Raw genomic sequence first — 21,794 nt, 5'->3', positions numbered from 1 at the left:
TGTATGTCTCTGTCCCTCTAGAAACATGAGAAGCCAAAGTATGTGTTATGTGTGGCATTTGCTGAGAATGGAGATGCCATCACAGGAGACTCCAGTGGAAATATCTATGTCTGGGCCAAAGGTAGAAAAGAAAAGAAGCACAATCATTCTGACCTTTTGTCAAAGATGTTTAAGTCTTCAAACAATAAAAAACTGCTCACTAAAGCATGAAGATGTTAATGTAGCAGTGCTGTTTATGTAAGAACATGAGTGGATGTTTGAAAAGCAATATGTAAAGAAATAAAATCAGTTTGCCTGTTACGGATCACAACTAAAACGTAGCCTTAACAATTTGGTGTTACCTACTAAAACACATTTTTGTTTTGGGAAAAGATAATTAATTTTTTCACAACTTTGTAAACAAATGGGAAAAAAAGGTCCCCTGGGCTCATCAGGTGACGTAAATGCACAGTTTTTAGTTGTTTTTCCTACCTACTCAGAAGTCTGAAAATACAAAAAGATCCATCCGTTGTCTGTGTTTTGATTTCCTGTTTGTTTTGATTGACAGGTGGTAATCGCATTAGCCAGGTGGTGTCTGGGGCCCACGAGGGCGGGATTTTCTCTGTTTGTGTCCTGAAGGACGGAACCATGGTGTCTGGAGGAGGGAAGGACCGCAAGGTGGTGCTGTGGGACCACGACTACAGGAAACAAGCCGAGATGGAGGTGAGGGAGCCGTGGTGTCCTGTGTCCCTTAGAGGGACAAAGTCAGAATAATTCTGAGGGGAAAATCAGTTTCCTTTTGACATGTCTGGGGCCTTTAAAAAGGTAGAATTGAGACACAATATAGTATCTTCTATCTTGACATTATCATTAAGTCTTTTAAGTCTAAACAGCTTGGGCCTGGTTCTATTTTCTTTGAGCTCTTTCTTGATACATACAGTGTGTGAGCTGCGTTAACAAGAGCATGACACCTTTTTCTCAGTCTGTGCTGTGTGTGTTTTTAGGTGGGTGAGTCGCTTGGTCCTGTACGGGCTCTGGCTGAAGGAAAACCTGGAGAGCTCTTTGTAGGAACCACTAAGAACGCCATCGTGAGAGCTGCCTTCCCTGACACGTTAACTCCTCTTGTACAGGTACACACACACACTGACACACATTTTTGTGATTGACGAAGAACACACTGGGATCATTTTGTTTACAGTGGAATGTGCTAACAAACATGTTATCTTTGTGACCACATTGTATTAATGGTGATTCAGGGTCACACAGATGAGCTGTGGGGTCTGGACATCCACCCCTCCATGGAGCAGTTTGTCACCTGCTCGCAGGACAAACAGGTTCACCTGTGGGACACCAACTCCCATCAGCCCCTCTGGAGCAAGACCATCGAGGTGAGTCTAATTTTTTGTGCCTTTAACATAAGGTTGTTAAGCACTGACCTGACAGCACTAGAATAACAAAGAATTTAAAACAGTTGCACAAATTGATCTTCAATAATAAAGAAATGAAACTAATTCATCCTCTCCCCTGCTCCAGGATCCAGGGAGGTCTGTAGGTTTCCATCCCAGTGGAGCCGTTCTGGCTGTGGGGACCATGACTGGAAGGTCAGCCTCGAAGTTACAATTTACAAACTGAACACTAACACAGCACGATGATAATTGATCCATTTTTTACAGCAGCAGTCTTGAAAAGCTGTTAACGTTGCAAAAATAATTACTGATTGATTAGATTCATTTAGATTATCAGATGTATTCATTTAGTAAGATTTATTAGTTTATTTAATATATAAATAAGTAAAAAGTAATAATTAAAAAGAATAATGATGATGGTGACAATAATTATAATAAGTAAATAGGTAGTAATAATAAAAATTAAGTAGTGATAGTAAAAACAAGTAAACATGTAAATAAATAAATAAGTAATAATTAAGTTAATAAATGAATAAGAATTTCTCTGTTTTATCGAGTACGTGTTTGTCGTTTGGACAAGACATGCTGCTGACAAATAACAACTTGTGAAGGGTATTTGTCACAGATTTCTGACGTGTGTGTGTGTGTATGTGTGTGTGTTGCAGGTGGTTGGTGCTGGACGCTGACACCCGGGATCTTGTTTCTATGCACAAAGACGGCGATGAGATCATTTCCAACGTCAAGTACTCTCCAGGTAAAACGTCAGCTGATCACATCATCGACCCTGATTGATTAAAGACCTTCAATCGACACAGCTGGTGTAACATGTCTCAGTGCTGTATTGATTCTGCTAATACCAATGTTAACTCTTGTGCCTTTAGACGGTAACTTCCTGGCTGTTGCTTCCCATGACAACTTTGTTTACATCTACGCTGTGACCGAGAATGGCCGAAAGTACAGTCGCGTGGGGAAATGCACTGTAAGTATCCTCAAATGAGCAGCCTCACAATTCATATCTCACTGGTCTGAAAGCATTAAAATATTTGTACTCATGTGAGCCTTAGCAGCAGTTTGGGGGCTCTGTTTTTTTACAACTGTACTACTTAAGCTTTATTATTTATTTATAGTTAAACGTAATTTGAACTTGAATCACTGAAATAAAAGTTTCCCTTCTGAATCAGATGAATCACAAGAAGCCCCTGACTTCTTCCATTCACAGATTTAATACAACTAAAACAGAACACTGAAATGTCAGTTTACACTGTTTGGAATAAAACCCTAATGCTCTGTGACATTACTATTCAAGCAACATAAACTTCTCCCTCTCCCAAGGGCCACTCCAGCTTTGTCACCCATCTGGACTGGTCTACAGACAGCCAGTACCTCGTCACCAACTCAGGAGACTACGAGATCCTCTTCTGTACGTTCTCCCTCTTGTCTTTTATTTTATTGCCACTGTAAGAATTAATGCTAAAATATCTAAACTTCAGTCACTCATATCTCAAAGACAAAATGTTAAAGCAACATTTTGACTTGTTGCACAAATCAAACAGCATGACTTTTTTGTTTTTTGTTTTTTGTTCAGGGGAGGCATCCAGTGGTAAACATGTGACCAACATGGACACAGTGCGCAACCAGGAGTGGGCCACTTCCACCTGCACTCTGGGCTTCAACACCTTTGGTAAGTCGATAAAACTCACGATTGATCATGTAATGGATTGCACTTTATTTATCAGAGGAAGGGGGTGGCTGGAGAGATGTTTTTAAAAAAGTTATTGTTTTTATTATTGTTATTATTAATGAATTAATTTTGGCCCTCCCCACAGCTACAAATATTTAGCTCTGAGCCTCCTGAGTAACTTGGGGAAAATGCATGATCTTCCTTCCACCATAAATATCGTGAACACTACACTATATTATGTTAGGTGTTGGTGCCAAATAAACAAGCAAACAGCACAGAGGGAGTGAGAGTTGTCATCAAAACAAACAAATGATTTCTTTAGAAAATACAAATCCTCCTGAAAAATTGTATCAAACAGGCGCCTGGTGGCTCAGTGGATAGAGAGGGCACCCAGTGTACAGAGGCTGTGTCCCCCAGCCTAAGCCCTTTGCTGCATGATACCCTGATATTTTGTAACGTTGACTAACCTGCGTAATTTGACAAAGTCAAATTCAGTTCAGTCAGTTCTGTTGTTGGAGAAATGTCCAGACTGATCTTTGAATCACTGCACAGCATTCTGCATTTTGCTGCAGCCTGAAACAGAACATGAAGAGGAATGTAATGTTTGGCTGTTTTCTCTCTCACCCTCTCACTGATTCTCTCTCTCAGGGATTTGGCCTGACGGAGCAGACGGCACAGACATCAATGCCGTGTGCAGGTCACATGACAGATCCCTGCTGGCCTCTGCTGATGACTTTGGCAAAGTGCACTTGTTCTCCTTCCCCTGCTCTCAACCAAGGGTCAGTCATGTTCACTCACATTCACACACTAGGCTGGTTTCCATTAACCCTTAAATTGTGCAGATTGAAATTGCAAACATAAAATACACCTAACAGAAACACGTCATTTAAAAAAACTCCCATTTATCGCAAAAACGTTTTTACACTCACATGAGGTGGTATTTCAGACAATTCAAAATAGCCATATTTTGCAAAATTGCAATGGAAACAATTTTTTGGCTTTTATAGGTCACATGATGCTATGGCTATGCGCCTGTTGGTAGGAACTGGCTCCCTCATGATGCAGCAGGTGCAACAAGTTCTCAAAAGTTCAACGGATCATTCGGAAGTTTTGAATTCACAATTCCTCTGTGAAATCGTGAACTATCACCTCCCAGAAATCCCTCATATGTGGCCACTCCCACGTATAAGGGGCTTGCCTTTCCATTACTGCTCACATTACACGCCTACGTCGCCTTGGATTGGAAATAATGACGGCTAGTGTGGTGGCTGCAATAGAAATAACCTGCCATTGTTTTGATGATCCATCCCCATGCTTCTTGGAATGTTATCACCAGAGGAGAAGTTGTATAACATCACTCAATGGAAATGCCTCGCAATTGTGCTTAATTAACATTTTGAAAATATCGCTTAAGTTTTGTGCAAATCTGTAATGGAAACCCGACTACTGAGCAGAAGCTCTCCAACAGCTCATCCCACAATCGTTTTTAGACAATTTTCTGCTCTGCTTAGATGTTTTACACTTCCTGAGCCAAGCAGCCACACTGTTCTTCTGTCCCTACATCGGGATAAAGCGTGGATGAACACTGTAAAACACAATGAAAGCTCAGCAAAAATAACTAAGTACTCAGCCACAAGGCTTTCGGTGTAGGATCACCACCAGGCCTATAACATGCACAATTTCTAACAAGGTGTTTTACTGAGTGCTCACAGCATGTTTTTATTTTCTTTTAACAAGTTCAAATTTTCAGTCAGAGGCATTTAAAGTGGAGCTGTAAACTTAATCACCCTTTCAGACTGGCTGCCATTAGCACAGAAACTCGCTGCTGTAAACAGTTACAAGTTGGTATTGTTTATAACTCCCAAACATTTTGTAACTAAAATATAAGTCAGTTGGAGTTGCACTCCATGCACATTCTGTCACTGTCAGATGCTTTAGTATCACTGTCAGTGTTGAACAGACTTGGAGTTTCTCATAAAATAAATCTGAAGGGTTAGGAGATCCTTCGTGGGACAGTAAATGTATGTCTATTTCTTGTTATTAAAATTCATCTGAGAAAGAACTATCACTCTAACCAGTTGTTTTAAGAAAAGATATTTACAACTGTGAAGTTAAGCGTTTTTCCTTAGTGACACAAAATAAAGCAGTTTAACCTCCTGAAACCGGAAAAAATTGGCTTAATCTCAAAACAAAAAACATGTAATGCAAGGAGATGATATACTTTTCCAACTTTGACAGGAATTTCCTCTGATGCCAGCATAAAAAGGGAACTTGTTTGCACCAGTGCCTTGCAGCTCCGAGATGCTGCAGCAGACAACGTCTTTGTCTAATTAGTAGGAAATTACAAGAAAATGACCTGAAATCAGCCCACAGAAAGAAAGGAAAAGAAAGCAAAAAACAAACAAAAAAGGAAATGGCCTGAAAAAAGTGCTAAAATTTTAAATGTAATTAACTTTCAATAATTAATAAAATAATAATTATCATATAATTATATTATAATAATTACAATTAAATAATCATTTTGTAGTATTTTCTCTCTCTTTTTTCTTTTTTTAAACTAACTTTCAGTTGATTTTTGTCAGCTTTTCCTAATTTTTTGCAGTTTTCAGGGCATCTCTCGCCAAGTTGCTAGTTGTATTTTTAGCAGCAAAAGAAATCAAACCAATCAAATCACATTTTAAAGGTATAAAGGCTTGCAGAAGGGATTCAAATATAACACAAGAAACTGATGTCGATCTGGGTTTCAGAGGGTTAAAGGAGCACTGTTTAGGACTGAGTCCAAAGGATTTCAGATTGCAATCAGCTGAAACTTTTCCGAAGTGCCAATGGGCTACTGTAGAAACATGCCAGTGAAACATGATGATCTCCATAGAACAAGCCCTGCCTCCTATGCAGATACAAACAGCTCATTCTGAACTGACAAAAACACAACAGTTCTTATCTCAGGTGATTATATACTACAGAAAACACACATATTATATTACACTCCATTTCTGCCTATATATTCCCTGAAACCTTACACACTGGAAATTAACATTTAACTCTGTTGTTGTTGACTTCACCACTTAGCATCTGACTAACTCATTACTTTTCATGTCCTCCCTTTGTCTCGCTCTGACATACAGGCTCCAAGCCATGAGTACGGTGGCCACAGCAGTCACGTGACCAACGTTGCCTTCCTGCACGATGACAGTCACCTGATCTCCACTGGTGGGAAAGACACCAGCATTCTGCAGTGGGTGGTCTAGCTACGCACCTACATCTCTAATCCCCCACAAACAAGCGGTACAGCATCTCCTGACGCCTGCCACCTCTTCACTGTTTTATCCTCCTGCAACCAGGGGGCAGTCTCTCCACTGTGCCTACTGGAAACAAACAAACACACACACACACACACACACACACACACACACACACACACACACACACACACACACACACACACACACACACAACCTGACCCACAAGTCACACCGAATGAGATGATTGGTATCATTGTAGTAAATGGAATATTATTTAGTGTCCTGCTGTTTGTACTAGAATGTAGAGAAAATGACTAGTTGCCATGCAGGAAGTGAATCACAACTGTTCCAAAAAAAATCAACTATTGCAAAGCCAACCAGCCTTAAGGTACTGGTTTGTGACCACTCAGTCAACCTGTGATTTAGCATTAGTTCTAACTGTGCCTAAACTGTATCTTAACCCCCTTTAACGGGAAATCCACCTACTTTAAAGGACAAGTGTTTGCAACTTTTAGCTTCTTCTTTATAAATAATGTACACTTCACACTTTTGTTTGCCATTTTTGAATGCACACTGCACAGTTTGGGTTATATTTATATTTTGAGGTGTTTTTCTTACTCTTACAAGCAGCTACTGGTTTCCAGAAAGTTTGAAAACCAGTTAGAAGATTCTTGAAACTTAATGCAATACAGACTTCTCAAATCAGTCTGAGCGAGATCAGCTTCACCACCTGATAAGAATGTAAGATTGACAAAATAATGCAGAATCACTGATCACTGTAATTGATTTAATCCATCCAGTTTCCTTAACCGCTTATCATATTCACAAAAGCAGCTGGAACAAATATCCCAGCTGACACTCAGCAAGAAGAGGGGTACACTCTGGACAGGTCACTAGACTATCACAGGGCAGAAATATAGGCCTTGTTCAGAATGCCAGCCCCAAAAGGTTTTTTTATTTGGCCATGTCCAGATATATTTTAGAATGTCTGGCAGCAGCAAAAAAAAAAACCTCTTTTAATTAAAAAAAACAAAAAAACAATCTTTTGCAAATTTGATCTAAACAACATTTGGAGGTGGTTTAAATTGCGATTCTTTTTGGATTTCTACAAATGTGTTCTGTTTTGGAACATATATGATTTGCCTGCAGTGTGAACGTCGCCAAAGAGACCAACCACTCTCTGTCATAATCACACTTCCGGGCAATTTAAGGTAAAAAATTAACTTAAAAAAATCAAAATATATTTTCTAATACATTTCTAATACGTACAATGGTAGGCTGGGATGTTAAGTGTGCATGATTTAGGGGCTAAAATGTGAACTTACATTGCTCTTTAAGAATTTGTGTCATTTCTGCACCCCAAGGTGAGCGCAACCGAATCTTGTTAGCATGCACCGATCTTTTTTAAAGCCACAAACGGCAAAGATAAACTTTCCAACTTGTGATAAAGCTGTGCAGAATGTAACCAAGTCAAGGTGTGATGAAAACCAGTGCTTCTGTTGCTGAGCTTCTAGCTTTATGAAAAAGAGATGCATGTTGGGAAGAAGTGATTGACCTGTCCTGGGGCAAAGAAAGATTGTATTAAAATTTCTAAAATGGGTGGTATTCCCCTTACTACAACGTATAACCCCACTGCCTTGTTAACTTAGACTTCCCTCCATCCCTCAGCCTGATTTCCAACCTCTTACGGTGCAGATTTTAAGTATTACAGATTGCTGTTGGAGATTGTAAAGGGTACAAAGTGGCTGTTTTATCCCGAACCTTTCATTTCACCTGTCCCCCATCTCTGGAGCTGCTGTGTTTCTGATTGTACTACTGTAACTGTCACTAGATGGCGCTACAATGCAAGAGAATGAGCATGACCGAGGCTGTCCTCCACCTGTAGATGCTGTTAATGTCGCAAAGGTCTATAGAGTAAATTTATATATTATGCAGTATATCCAAGTGGCTGTGTAATTTTAATATTTAACTGTAACAATAATAGATGTTGTTATTAATATTATTATTGTGGCACTTTTAGCGATTGACAGAAAGGTAATGTAGGCTGCTGTGCTGTTGAAGTGAGCTTGAGCTGTGCTTTGCCTTCTTCTGTTTTGTTAATAAAGTTTTTACCCAAGTATGACTGACTGGAGGCTCTTTGTCTTCTTTTTATGAGGGGTGGAAGACGCAAAAACTTTATAAGATAAAAATTGAGGTTATGAAATTGTATGTGAAATTAAAAAAAGAATGATAAATTATCAATTGATTTGATTAGTTTAAAGCTGATTTGATTAAAATATTCCTTGTGTGATGAAAACAGAGCTATGTTTCATCATTTTACCCATCTCACATTCATGATCCAGGACACAATTTTGGCACCTATCGTATAAGAGAAGTTGTCTTAAGGGAGGGAGTAACAAAAAATATTTGAAAGTAAATGAAAGTGATTAAAATGCATAAGTAGTAATGGAAGTGATGGACAAATTTGCAGGACAAATTTGAGAGGTCCTGGGACCCAGTAATTAGACATCTTAATTTTCGCATCTCTTAGCTGAAGATCCTGCTGCTCGACACCTAGTTTTGCTATTCAGTCATTTTTTCTTTTTGTTTCTGTCATCGGGTAAATATTGATGTATTTATCTCTGTCCAGTCCGGCTTTTTGTTTTGTTTTGTCTTTTTGTACATGTTACGTGTAGGTTCATATGTTTGTTTTTATATGTTACTTTTAAATTAATTAAAATATTTTGACAAATAACCGAAGTGATGTAATGGATGTAAAATGACAGAGTGAAAAAACAACTGAATCATTCGTTTACCATTCATCATTCACAACTCCCACTAACACTTCTCCCCAAAATCGAATCAAAATCTATCAAAAACCCACCCCGACCGACTAGCTGATCAAGTTTTAGCTTTTAAAGGAAAACTTTACTGATTTTCAACCAGCTATGCATCACCAGAGTGTGTGCAGGTGAATAGTGTTTCCTTACTAGAACCACCAGCAGCCTTCGCTCACCCCCCTGCTCGTGAGCAGACCCCCGCCAGCAGCCAAGCTTACACCTCCAGCTGGTTGAAAAGAGCCAAAACGTTCTCCGTTAGTAGATTCTTCCTTCTTCTTCCTATAAACGATGAATGTTGTAAGTTCTAATGATGGATGGTTGACAAGTTAATCAATCCTTTCAATAATTTATCACTCTGTTTTCAACTCACATACGCCATCACTTCCATTATTAATTTGTAAGCATTTAATCACTTCAGTTCTTTAAATTAATTTTTGTTGCTCTTTTTCTTGAGACAACTTTTCTTGAATGATAAATGTCAATTTTGTTTTGTGAATGACAAATGTAAGATGGGAAAAATAATAAAACATGGCCCTGTTTTGATCAGACCATGACTGTTTTAATCAAATCAGCTTTGAATTAATCAAATAACTAATAATCTATCTATTTAACTCTCTTTTAATTTCACACCCATGGTATATACTCCATTTTTCGATGAATAAACATTTAATCTCTTTCACTTTTATGAATTGTGTTTTTTCTCTGCCCCTTATCAGAAATACTGGTGAAGTAAGGTTTATAATTGATACATGGGTATTGAACCTGATGTCTAGTTTATGTCTTCCTGTATACAATAAATACTGTTGTTCTCAGTTCTTGAAAGAGCTGAAAATTAATTTCTGTTTAAAAATAGTGGTAAATTAAAAGTAAAAACATGGACATTGTGATAATCTGAGTTGGGGATGTCACAGTGACAGATCTACAATCTATTCACAGTCAACGTGTGTGTGATGGTTAGAGGAGGTTCAGTTTGTGATCAAAGGCTGCTGGTTCAAATATCAGGTCACTTAAGGTGATCTACACGGGTGCACCGTAAACAAGGATGTTCGGTTTGCACCTGCAGCAGTATGTATGTGGGTTTATCGTGTCATGTAAACAACATGTAGAGCCAGTTCCTAAAATAAATAATTTATTTGTTTTTTTGCTAGTAAAACACCTTCAGCTGCCTTCATATTGTTTCTCTCTGGGCCATTTTCCCCACTGTATCTGGCGTGGAGCGAGAGTGATCAGAAGAAAACAGTTTCCATTATTTTCCGATCCTGACACATTGTAAATACTTATGCAATAATTAATAATACAATAATTAATAATACTAATAACCTGCAATGAGACTACAGAATAATCATGGGAATACAAACCACGGGGGATAATTACATGCACACACTCCATCTATCGACCATCTATTGAAGAGGATCAGATATCAACGTCTTTCTTACAGCAGCCTAAAGACCAGGATGCATTGCTACATGTTGCTTTTAGAGCTGCAACCCAAAAGACTCTCTCTGTATCGCTGTGCACCCACATGGTGTCTGGAGCCACATCATTGTTCCAACGGCCAGAAGCCCAGTTAGTCTGAAAAATGTCCCTTTTCTCCAACAGCCTGTTATCTCCAAAACATCCAGCTACTGCTCCGAAATCCTGTTTCTCAGTTTACCAGAGGTATTTGAGTCACCAATCCGGTTGGTTTTATTAAAACTTTGCAGCATTTCCCAGCAGCATTTGAGCCATCGGTCTCAGGTGTTTTTTATTGACCCCTTGCTGCATTTTCCAGCACTATGAGTCATGAATCCCAGGCGGTTTTATCGCCCTTCCGCGGTGTTTCCCAGCAGCATTTGAGCCATCAATCCCAGTATGTTTGCTGAACATTTTTTGTGTTTCCAGGTGGCCTGTGAGCCACCGAACTGTCTCTGCTTTTCCAGCAACTTTTGTGCTACCAAACGTGGGTGTTTTCAGCCAAAACTAATCCTTTTTCTAACCATAACAAAGTGTTTTTTGTGCCTAAACAAAAACAGTATTCATCACAGTGCTGGTGACAAATGTTATATATTCTGTGGTTTACAGAAACCGACAACGGGAATATTATTTTCTGGAAACTGGGTTCTCTAACTGCCGGGAGTGTGGACTTTTGGAGAAATGGGCTTACGGTCCAATGGGACAATTGTCATACTAACGGGGCTTCAAAATATTGAGCTGTCGGAACTATGTGCAGTCCCCTATTGTATAATTGTAGCTGAGGTCAGCAGGTTCAGGCACATTTTCGGGGAGAGTCGAAAGGCATGCTGGGAAAGGTAGCATGAGTACTGACTGAAACAGAGAGGTTATGGAAGGTGTCAAAGGATCTGGTACAACACTGTCATAAACAGGGAATGTGTTGTGCAAAGAGTGATGATGTGTAGGTAAGCCACACAAAGGTGTGTTTGTCTTTGAGGGATTGCAGAGATGGAGAGACAGAGGTCAAAGGTCAAGGGGGAAGATTCCCAGTGTTTATCCAATGAACAGGGTTAGGTCACGTTGATGTTGTGGGTACGATGGCCTGTTGTCTGTCAACACCTTTTTGGACAACATGAGGGGCTGCAGATCATCACAATGAACCAAAACATGACCATCACTTGACAGTCCACTCTAAACAAGATTTTAAAAGATTTTAAAAAATTCATGTTCAGGGGGTGCCCAGCAGTTCAGCTGGTTAAGTGGGTGCCCCCTGTAACTGGAGATTAAAAAAAAAAATCTTCCAAGGGGACCATGCATCCCAGGTTTACATCTAGCTCCTCCCCTGCATGGTGCATAGGCTGATCAAAGCAACTTTTTTAGAGGCAATAGCACACAAAGTCAATGGAAAGATACAAGTTTACACAAACAGATGAACAGATCTTGCTGTTGGCAGTCTGATTTTAGGTCAAGACTCGTCCACATAAGCCGACAATATTATCTCATCTCATCTACTCCATGGGAACAACTTTTCAATTTCCTTCTGTATGTTCAACCAGAATAACTTGCTATATACAGCTAGAAATAAACAAGAATATGTCTCAGTAGCTTTCGGAAGCTTTACAGGATGCACTGACAAAATAACAAGGACAAAAGGACTTCCCATACAGTGCAAAGGAAGAGCACAAGACATACGATACCCTAAACTTTAGCACAATAAACATCGACCTTTAGAAAGAGGGTGACACAGAGGACAAGGAGGGAAAACAGCGAGTGCTTGGGCTTCCAAGGAGGGCACTATACCTTGCCAAAGATGGAAGATAAGTGTAACACTGGTGTTTTGGCATTTAGAAGGTAATTGTGGTTTGCCTTATAGCAATCCTAAAGGGCAGGGTCATGAAGTAAGTAACTGGGAATTATGGGCTCAGGAGCTTACTCTAGACACCCCTCAACTTTACACTCTCTTCACTCTACAATTATGCTAACTGAAAAGCATGAACTGCAGGTTAACTCATTAGGTTCTGTGTTGGCTGATCAGGCATTTCACTATCTTTTACAACCTTCAAAATTGTCTGTCAAGAGAACATATTTTGCCTATTTCAATCTCTGCATCTCCCAGTTTGTCATAGATAACAGAGTTGTTGCACATTATCTTATATTTCTATAAAAAATGTATAAGTTTGCAGATTTGCATAGTGGATGATAACTATGTACACTGGGTCCTGGGTGAATTATCTGCATTGCTGTGTTAATTTTCAACTAGAAAAAAGAAATTCTACACAACATAAACCTATCCAGACAGAGAATCTTATCCTAAAAACCTATGGCCAATGCTCTGAAGTCGAGTTCCACCAAAAAACAAGGAAAAAAGTCACTTTGATTAATTTCCCTGTGAAGAAGGTATCAAACCCAAACCCAAGATGATCAATACAGACAGGTGGACAGTAGAATTTAGTGATTCAGTGAAAATTCACACATTTTTCACTGAATACTTACTGAATAATATATACTTAAATTTGACTTTGTGACTTTGTGACATCGGGCCTCATTCACCAACCATTCTTAAGCAGAACTTACTTAGGCATTTTTCACAAAGATTCTGATTAATGTTTTCTTTTTGGGGATTTGTTTTTCAGTAAGAACAGAATCTATGCATACTAAGTTACAATAGTAATTTTATAATTTAAAATATTTTTTGTATTTATTTTGATAGTTTATAAAAAGAATGATTTAAAAAAAAATAAACACTATCCACTACTACATTTGTTTTTTTTTTATGTTTGGTGTCCCTCATCAGATATTTATTGTTGGGAATTCTTGAATTATGCTGCGTTCCAGACAACTCGGAGGTCGAGATATTCCAACCTCCTACTAGAAAAATTACGATGAAACGCCATTGAAAGTCAGAGTTCCTACTTGTGAACTTAGGGCAAATCCCTGTACCCCAACTTCAGCAGTCTGACTCTGCACAACAATGGCAGCATCCATTGTGGTCACAGAGGTGCACATTGTAAATGGTAAAAAATCAACTAAAAGGCAACAAAAATTATATTTGCATGTATTTAATAACAATAATACATCTTCAGTAAAACCTGTTCCACATGGAAGTTGATGTCAAAATATATTGCCAACGTTATTAGGTGGCTGGTTACGTCAAACAATCTCATAACCCGATCTTCTTTGTACAAAAGTTAATCTAGAAAGCAGTGAAAATTTTAATTTTAAAACTTTATCAAAATGTATTTGATTAATTTAATTTGTTACCTTATGTGTTGTGTAAACATGTTTTTTCTTCATGTATGGTGTTGTGCACCTGGAAAGTCCAACCTCCAACTCTGAATGGGACGCAACATAAATCCTCTAAACTTTCTCTATTCGTCTTCGTCTTCTTCTTTTTCTTCTTCTTCAACTCCTGTGCATGCACAGCTCTGCAGTCTCATGCACTTTTATAGAGATCTGCGGGGCATTTATACCCATCAGGATGAACAGACACACGCTCTCAACTTAGGAGGACAGTTTGATTCATGATCATAAAAATATAGGTTCTCTAGAACAAATTCAAGAAAAAATGTAACATGGTATTAATGAATGAGGCCCATTGAGTGCCACTCGCCTCTGTTATCACTACTCAACATATATTTTTCTTAGCCTGATAGAAACTCTGCATTTAAACTAAGTTATTTTTGAGTGCAAAGCTGCAATCAGGTCCAGCAAGATGAGAACTGATGACTGGACATCACTTTCACACTTCCATAACATTTTTGGGCAAAAACTGGTGGAAAGCTAGGTCAGAGTAGCAGTGTTTCAGTCAGGAATAACGAGTTAATGACCATCTAGCCAAGCAGGGAGGAAGTCAGCTTCATTGACAGTGAACCGGTATTTCCACAAGCCAATGGAGACGGAGGTACAGCAGACTGAGGACTGCTAAATATTCCGAGCTCATTTGTTGACTTTTTGCAACAATTTTTACATTTGCATTAAACAACAGGAATATTCTCGAAGCATATGGTGCAGAGACAAAGACAAGCTTCTAAAAATGGAAAGACTGCAGATTAACAAAAAGGTTTAGTAGAAGGTCTGTCGGTGGCCTAACTCCTGTACTCAAACACAGTACTTTTACATGATGTTAGAAAAAGTCTAATTATTGTATTAGTCCAACTAAAACTGCACTTTTTAACTACATGTAAACATGTTATGGGTACTGCAAAATGGGTCAGGCGTTAAAAAATGTAAGCCCTGAAGAGGGAATTGTGTTTTTAATTTTGGCTCAAGTGAGGGGCATACAACTTGAAAAAGTAGTATTTCATATTTATTTAAAATAAAAAAGTCACACCCCAGCCACCCACCCTTAATAGAAAATAAAGTACAGTCCCATAGCGCCGGCACAGAAGCTAAGCAATGTCCTGCTGTAGATGGGGCCGTAGGACAACATATTTAAGCCACTTAAAAAAAGCTCAGTATTAGTTTATTTGTATACAATATTTTAATATTTACAGCTGATGGAGGCAACAGTAGAGCAGCACCTCTGCTGTTCAGTGGGATAAAATGTGGGTAAAGTCTCCGCTGATAAGGGCTGTCTTACAGTAAGGTAAAGCGGTGAAAATATTCTAAATATAGCGTACATTTCAACTGATATTTATTTTTTTTTTAGGTGGCTTAAAACTAATCAATAAAGGCAGAACTTTTTCAGTGCTGTTTGATTATATGGGCGTGACACGGTGGTTTTCTACCCCGAAGTTATTGTAAATAAACAGTTATGATTGTGACTCGGTCTATATCATAGACTGTATAAATAAAATAGATTTATAGCAAGTAGCTGAAAAGGGCATATCTCCACCTGCTGTGGAAGAGTTGGACATAAGGACATCAATAAATTGATTCTCCCTGGTGCTTGTATACTGAGACAAAGACAGTAGTCCAGATAAATGGCCTAAAGGAGCGACAACCGTAACTCGACTAAAGCCTCAACAGCTAGACTGGTAAGTATTGACATAAATGAGGTTTTCACAGAAAAAAGTCTGAATGTGGGGCTGAAACTTGAGTGTTTCCCTGCAAAACAAGAGACAACAAACTATCAAAGCATAAACACTCACCAACAGCTAATAGTACACACTGTTGTCAGGTAGTACAGAAATAGAAGGCACCATTTATGAATCAACTGCCAACTCCTTTTGTGCTTTCACTGAAGGCACTTCCATAGTTCATCAGCACAAAAGCAGATTAAGCTTCCATGTCTTGCTTCAGGACACTTTAGTTTGGTTTGTATCCAATTATGGGTTTTATACCTCCACCTCATTATTTTAGACCAGAACCAGTTAATTCTGCACCAGCATCACATTTCTTAGTCTCCTCAGCTTTCATACCAATGAGAGATTTATTGCAAACAAATGTTAATCCACATTCCCTTCAGATACCAAACAGCTACGGACACAAACATCATAGAGATCGGTCTCTAGGCTTCCATCCACTCATGACGCTCTCTCATACAATCAGATATAACACTGAGTATACATTGTTTGAGGGTAGTTTTCCTTCAGAAAATATACACACAAAAGCTTATCAGAATACATGATCTGGACAAGTTCTTTTTCCCAGAAGACGACTCAGGAAAACTGAATTAGTGGCCAGAGATGACAGTTTGAAACAAAAAACAGTGGACTCTGCTCGTCTGTCACCTTGTAATGGGTATAAAATTCTGATTTTAATCATATAGGAGTATACCACATTATTTCTCATTTGAAAGACCATTTAATACATCTGTATGAAAAACAGAAATAAATCTTACATCTGTGAATGAGTGAATGTTTTAAGTTGCAGAAGCTAACTTTTATAACAAGAACTTTTTGACATATATGCTGAAGCATCACTATGTCCTTCAGTAGTACACAAGACAGTTATTTTCATTTGATGTGGTGGATTCTTGCAAAAGCCATCACGAGAATTAAGAGGAGCCAGAGGAATTTGATTTTTTCACAGATTATCTGTATTGTTTATGGCTGTAGATTTAGTGACAATTTCAGCAGATATGACAAAGAGGTTTTTTTTCTTTTAATTAAAGTAACTGACTATTGCTTTAACATCTTTGTTTGATAAATGCCTTGAACAATTCAAGCACAAAGTCATAGACATAAAGAGGTTCCTCATGTAAAACTAGTCCCTCCAAGCAGTAGAATGATATAAATAGTTTTGAACTGGTGCTACATGAATAGAGAAAGGAGAGAAAAAGCATTAACCTCCTGCCTTTCCTTTGGTTATTTTCTGTAAAAGGTACTGTGTGCTTTAAGTTCCTGATTGTTTTATAGCATTGTTTTAAAATGACAAAAGTCACAAATAAATATTAAAGAAAAAGAGTGAAAAAGGACTGTGGCACTTTTGCTGGAGAGGTAGAAAACCTACAACTACCAGAATGCACTGTGCCACACCAAATGAGAGACAGTCTCATTGGTGGGTGATATAATATGAACTTGTCCGTTTGACACGATGGCAGCTGGCTGTTAACAAACAATTTCATGCTATAGTTAAAAGGTAAGCTAAAACATGTTTCTGAAAACATCTGAGGTGAGAAATTGGCAACTCAGTAACAGGATCTTAATTTATAGTTGATCAGTGCTAGTTTCACTTTTTCAACCCCTGTTTTTCACCATGGATGTTTTAAAAAAGTCTGGATACAGCCATGGAGATGGGGCCCCATTCATTCCTATGAAAGATGGTCATTGGCGCATGAAGCAAAAAAAGCTCTTTTTCAGGGTATAAAATACCCAGACCTACTGGCCCATATGGCATTCAGCATTCACGCTAGAGACTTATTGCTCCCAAGCGCGGGTGAATGTGCCCGAGCGGGTAACTTCACGGAGAGTGACTGACCAGTTTGGCACTGCACTAGCTTGAATGGCAGTTAAAAAAATGTGATATTGCGGCTCTTTTGGACTTTCTAAATGTTATCAAAATGGATGTTTTAAATCTAGATAGTGAAAGGAGTCATTTCACTGGGGTTTTGATGCTCACAAAATATTATCCACTGATTTACAGACGTCTCTTTTCCAATGTAAGTCGATGAAGAAAAGTATTTCACGTGACCGACCCAGATGCCGTAAATACACTTTTGGCAACTATGTAAAATTTACATCACAGCCTGGCGCACTTCCTGGGGGCTTGGTTTTCACTGTGCAGGAAGCAGTGTTGTGACAAATCTCACTATTACAGCTAAACAGAGCACTAAAATACATTTCTAAGTACATTTTGGCAAATAGGCAGTGCAGCAACATAATCTGCCTGTATACTCTCTGTGTCTGCGGTGGCAGCATTGGTAGCGGGCAATACAAAAATGTGAAATTACAGCCTGTTGTTTGAGCAATAGCCGGACAGCCAGCGAAAGTCAATTTAACCCACCAGCAACGTATTTATGTTATCCAGCGGGGTTTTGCAGGGGTGGGGTGGGGGGTGGGGGGTATGTAGCCACTGGTTAAATGGAGGGACGTTTACCACAGTTCATCTACACATAGGCTACTACCCACATTGTTTTGGTACAAAGCTGGTTGAAAATAGGGGAAGTATCTTGTAGGAGAACTAGGAGGGGCCAGAGGAACCTGACTTTTTCACAGATTATTTGTCTTGTCTGATGTGTTTAAAAAAGCGTTTTAAATTGTATGCCCTATTTCTTTGTTCTTTTGCTTTGTTGTTTTTTAGGAAGCCTTGAATACCCTCCTGGCTAATTCTGTCATTTTCATACCTTGTGTATTTATTAATTTGCACTCTCCCCTTTTAAATAAACTAATCCTATAAAAAATAACAAAAATTATTTTTTTTTATGTTACCAAATATAGCTATTGGGGGCTGAGGGATGGCACATGATGGCTCCTTTCTACTTTGACAAAACCATACTGCAAGTAGTGATAATATTGCAGTGTGTTTGAGAAGAAGTGGACTTAAGTAGTGAAATGGATTTAATACAAATCAAAAAAGGTGTGGGCTCCAATTTATTGATCTTAACTGAAGAGAGTGGTCTGCTCTGGTTGCCATTTACTTCACTGAAACGACAGGAAGATGGAGTAGGCCACACATTAGAGGAAATTGATGCAGTCATTCTGTGAGTTTCCCTCTGCTGGGGCTGACAGAGTTACAATATATTGGTCATAAATCAGCTCAATGCAGACAAAAACCTAAGATCCCTTTCAAAAGTATTGATCCAAACAAATATAAGGTGAACAAATGACAGCCTTGCTACTTTAAAATGATCAACACTCATAACAGAAGGGCTTTTTGTCATTTATACTGTGTTGGGGAAAAGCTTGCCCCTTCAAAGAAAGAAAAAAGTTTTGGGGTGACAAAAAAACACATCAAACAGACTAAAGCGCTGTGGATTTGTGTTTTTTCTGATGAGAAACAAGACGTGAGAACAGAAAACAGTCTGTGATGTTCTCAGAGACACTTAATTGAATAAACCGGATGGAATATTGTGACAGTCTGAGGTCTCAACCACAAAATGTACATCCCTGAGGCGGCCACACACATACACATACACACACACACACACACACACACACACCATTATGGTGGGACTGAAAAAATGAAAGGACACATGGTGAAAATGTTTCCTGTTCTTATTCCCACAGCGTAACGTACAGCCACTTTGTCGTTCCCCTCTGTGTCTGATGGTGACACAGATGACATCCTTAGGCATCTTTATGACGCACAAGGATTTAAACCAACTCCAATGTAAAACTACCTGCAGCAATGCTTGAGAGCAACTGACAGAGGATAAAGAGTGAGAAAGTCCATGCAGGTTGGGAGAGAGGGGAGGGTGGATGAGTAAAAAAAACAGGATTATCATCCAGGTTTTAGGCATTTTTGTGTTGTTTTTTAAGCAGACGTAATTGACAAGGAGGCAACTTCATGCAATGTAACGACAGCAATTGATTGTTTTCTGGGACTTCAGGTCATGTTTATGTGGGCTGACACATTTTTTCAAACCATCGAATCAATCGGTGTGTGACAGCGCTGTAAAGCAGTACCACTTCTAGACCTGTCATGACAATTCACTATATCAACTTGTCGTACAAAATATAAAAATTAACTCGACAGTTTTTCTGACCTTGATATTGTTGTTTACATGTAACATGTTACATGTTTGTTAGACTGTTTCTGACCGTCTTGTCTCAGTCAGCCGGCAAGGGTGGGGCTCACAAGGAGTGGACGGCATGCAACAATGAACCAGCCAGCTGAAGTGTAGAAGTGTGTCACAATTCCATCCAGAAAGTTTGAAACAATAAAAGGAAATTGGTTCCAAAGCCGAATTCCACAGCTCTGGTGTGGGAATATTTTGAATTTAAGCAGTATGAGCAAGGGGAACCCAGTAACGTGAACAGGCTGATTTGTTTTTGTTTGAAAACAGTGGCAATACAACTAACCTGATCATCTGATCATGTCTTTGCTAAACAATACAAACATAAACGCGACAGCGCAAAATGGTGCACACTCACAGAAAGCTTATCTTGCTTTATAGCCAAAGAGATGCAGCCATTCAATGCAGATTAAAAAACAGCATTTAAAGAAATGCTGCAAACGTTTGACCGGCAGTACCTTGTGAAACTTGGTGAAAGACGCCATTCTGAAAAAGATAAAAGACATCTCCTTTTACTCTGCCACTGCAGATATGTGTTTAAGCTCAAATATGACCCCATACATGAGCTTGACTGTACATTACATAAATGATGACTTGTTGAATATTCTTGAGAATTAAAAGTTCTATTTAAAAGGATTATGCTACATCATAATTTTATCAGTGGCATAAAATGGTCTTAAATGAATGTTGACAATAATATCGTTATAATAATAATAATTATATCATAATAATAATAATAATAATAATAATAATAATAATAATAATAATAATAATAATAATATCGCAATATTTTCAGGCAAAATATATTGTCCAACAAAATTGTTATCGTGACAGGCCCATGCCCTTCTCTCCAAAGAACAGCAGCCCACTGGCCAAGTTACATGGTGATGGAAGTAGATGAGCAGGGCGTTCTGTGGGAGTGGAATAGATGCCAAGCTCCTTGATGAAAGTTAGTGCACTATTGGATCAACTTCAAAACTGCTATTTTAAGGTGGACAAGCTACATAATGTGGTTTTAACTTTCAATAAGAAAACTCTAACTATTCAATTTGTTTATATTGTCTCTCTTTCATTTCATAGGTTTTAGCAATGATTGGATATTCAAGAGCACAAATGTATATGAAATTAATCCACTTTGTGTTTGTCTCCTCACTTGGAGAATAAAAAGTGGTGGAGCATCATTCCTGTGTGCTCCAGCAGCACTTCACTGCTACTCTGCTCTAAAACACTTGAGTTTGATCTTTTGTGCTGAAAATGTTGTGCAACCCGGTTCTGCAGATGATCAGCGAGGTGCAGATGTTCGTCTGCATCGTCGATGAAGATGAAATACAGCAAGTAACAGTTATTAATATCAGACGTATTGTTAAAGACATCTGATTTTGAGAATTAAGTTGAGTATATATCATTGTCTTAGTTGTAGGGACAGAAAATTAAAAGTTTATCTCCAAATTTATAATATGTTTGCTGAGTTTTGTGTAGTAATTGAACAGGCCAATTAGTGAAAGAAAGTCAAAGTCAGTCTGCAGGGAAAGCCATGAGTCAGCTGACTGCAGGTCACAGTGAGAGATAACAGATTTATCTGAGGTTCAAATGAAAATGATCTGATCCTGGATCCCATCAAAAATCCTTAGAATTAATACAGTTAAGCAGCTGAAAAATATAATTCCCCCCATGCTCTCAGTTAACACAACTGTTTTCAAAAAATACACAATAGAAGGAATTTTTCTTCTGCGATAACCAAGTCTCACATCCTGCCTGTGGGAGGTTAATTAGCGGCTCACACACAAAACTTGTGCATCGCACAACAGTTTATCATCTGTGCTTGTGTTTCAGTTTAGTTAACACAGCACTGCGTCTGCCAAGATGTTGTGTTTGGAAAAATGCAAACATCAATTAATATTCCAGACACATTTTCAAAACAATATCAGAGAGAGAGAAAGAGAGATAGAGAGAGTCAAAGTCAAAATTAGTTTAAAAAACAACCCAGTCTAACTGCCAACTGATGCTTCAAGAAATTGCTGTAGTATGTAGAGTAAAAAGTCCACATAGGGCTGATGGGGAGATGGATGGGTCAAACAAACTCTTGACTTTCACCTGGCAGACCGATGTTTGTTTGCC

General features: G+C 38.6%; 1 protein-coding gene and 1 long non-coding RNA gene across 4 annotated transcripts in view; one reads left to right on the top strand and one right to left on the bottom strand.

Moving 5' to 3' along the window:
• eml2 (EMAP like 2) overlaps window positions 1-8,434 on the top strand; it is a 48,092-nt gene extending 39,658 nt beyond the window's left edge. For all 3 annotated transcript variants that reach the window (XM_088079315.1, XM_088079314.1, XM_088079316.1), the window contains exons 12-22: window positions 22-121; window positions 548-702; window positions 984-1,109; window positions 1,236-1,367; window positions 1,513-1,580; window positions 2,051-2,139; window positions 2,267-2,364; window positions 2,718-2,805; window positions 2,971-3,066; window positions 3,715-3,845; window positions 6,192-8,434. In XM_088079315.1, the coding sequence (XP_087935441.1) occupies window positions 22-121; window positions 548-702; window positions 984-1,109; window positions 1,236-1,367; window positions 1,513-1,580; window positions 2,051-2,139; window positions 2,267-2,364; window positions 2,718-2,805; window positions 2,971-3,066; window positions 3,715-3,845; window positions 6,192-6,314 (1,206 nt within the window). In that variant the 3' untranslated portion in view covers window positions 6,315-8,434. The remainder of the gene's footprint in view (window positions 1-21; window positions 122-547; window positions 703-983; window positions 1,110-1,235; window positions 1,368-1,512; window positions 1,581-2,050; window positions 2,140-2,266; window positions 2,365-2,717; window positions 2,806-2,970; window positions 3,067-3,714; window positions 3,846-6,191) is intronic.
• LOC148189445 (uncharacterized) overlaps window positions 1-21,794 on the bottom strand; it is a 156,992-nt gene that overhangs the window by 37,577 nt on the left and 97,621 nt on the right. The gene's annotated exons all lie outside the window — the stretch shown is intronic.

Source organism: Plectropomus leopardus, chromosome 6 (assembly GCF_026936395.1).
Source record: "Plectropomus leopardus strain MGB_pleo_1.0 chromosome 6, ASM2693639v1, whole genome shotgun sequence".
Classification (NCBI taxonomy): Eukaryota; Metazoa; Chordata; class Actinopteri; order Perciformes; family Serranidae; genus Plectropomus; species Plectropomus leopardus.
This window is presented reverse-complemented; position numbering and strand designations above follow the sequence as displayed.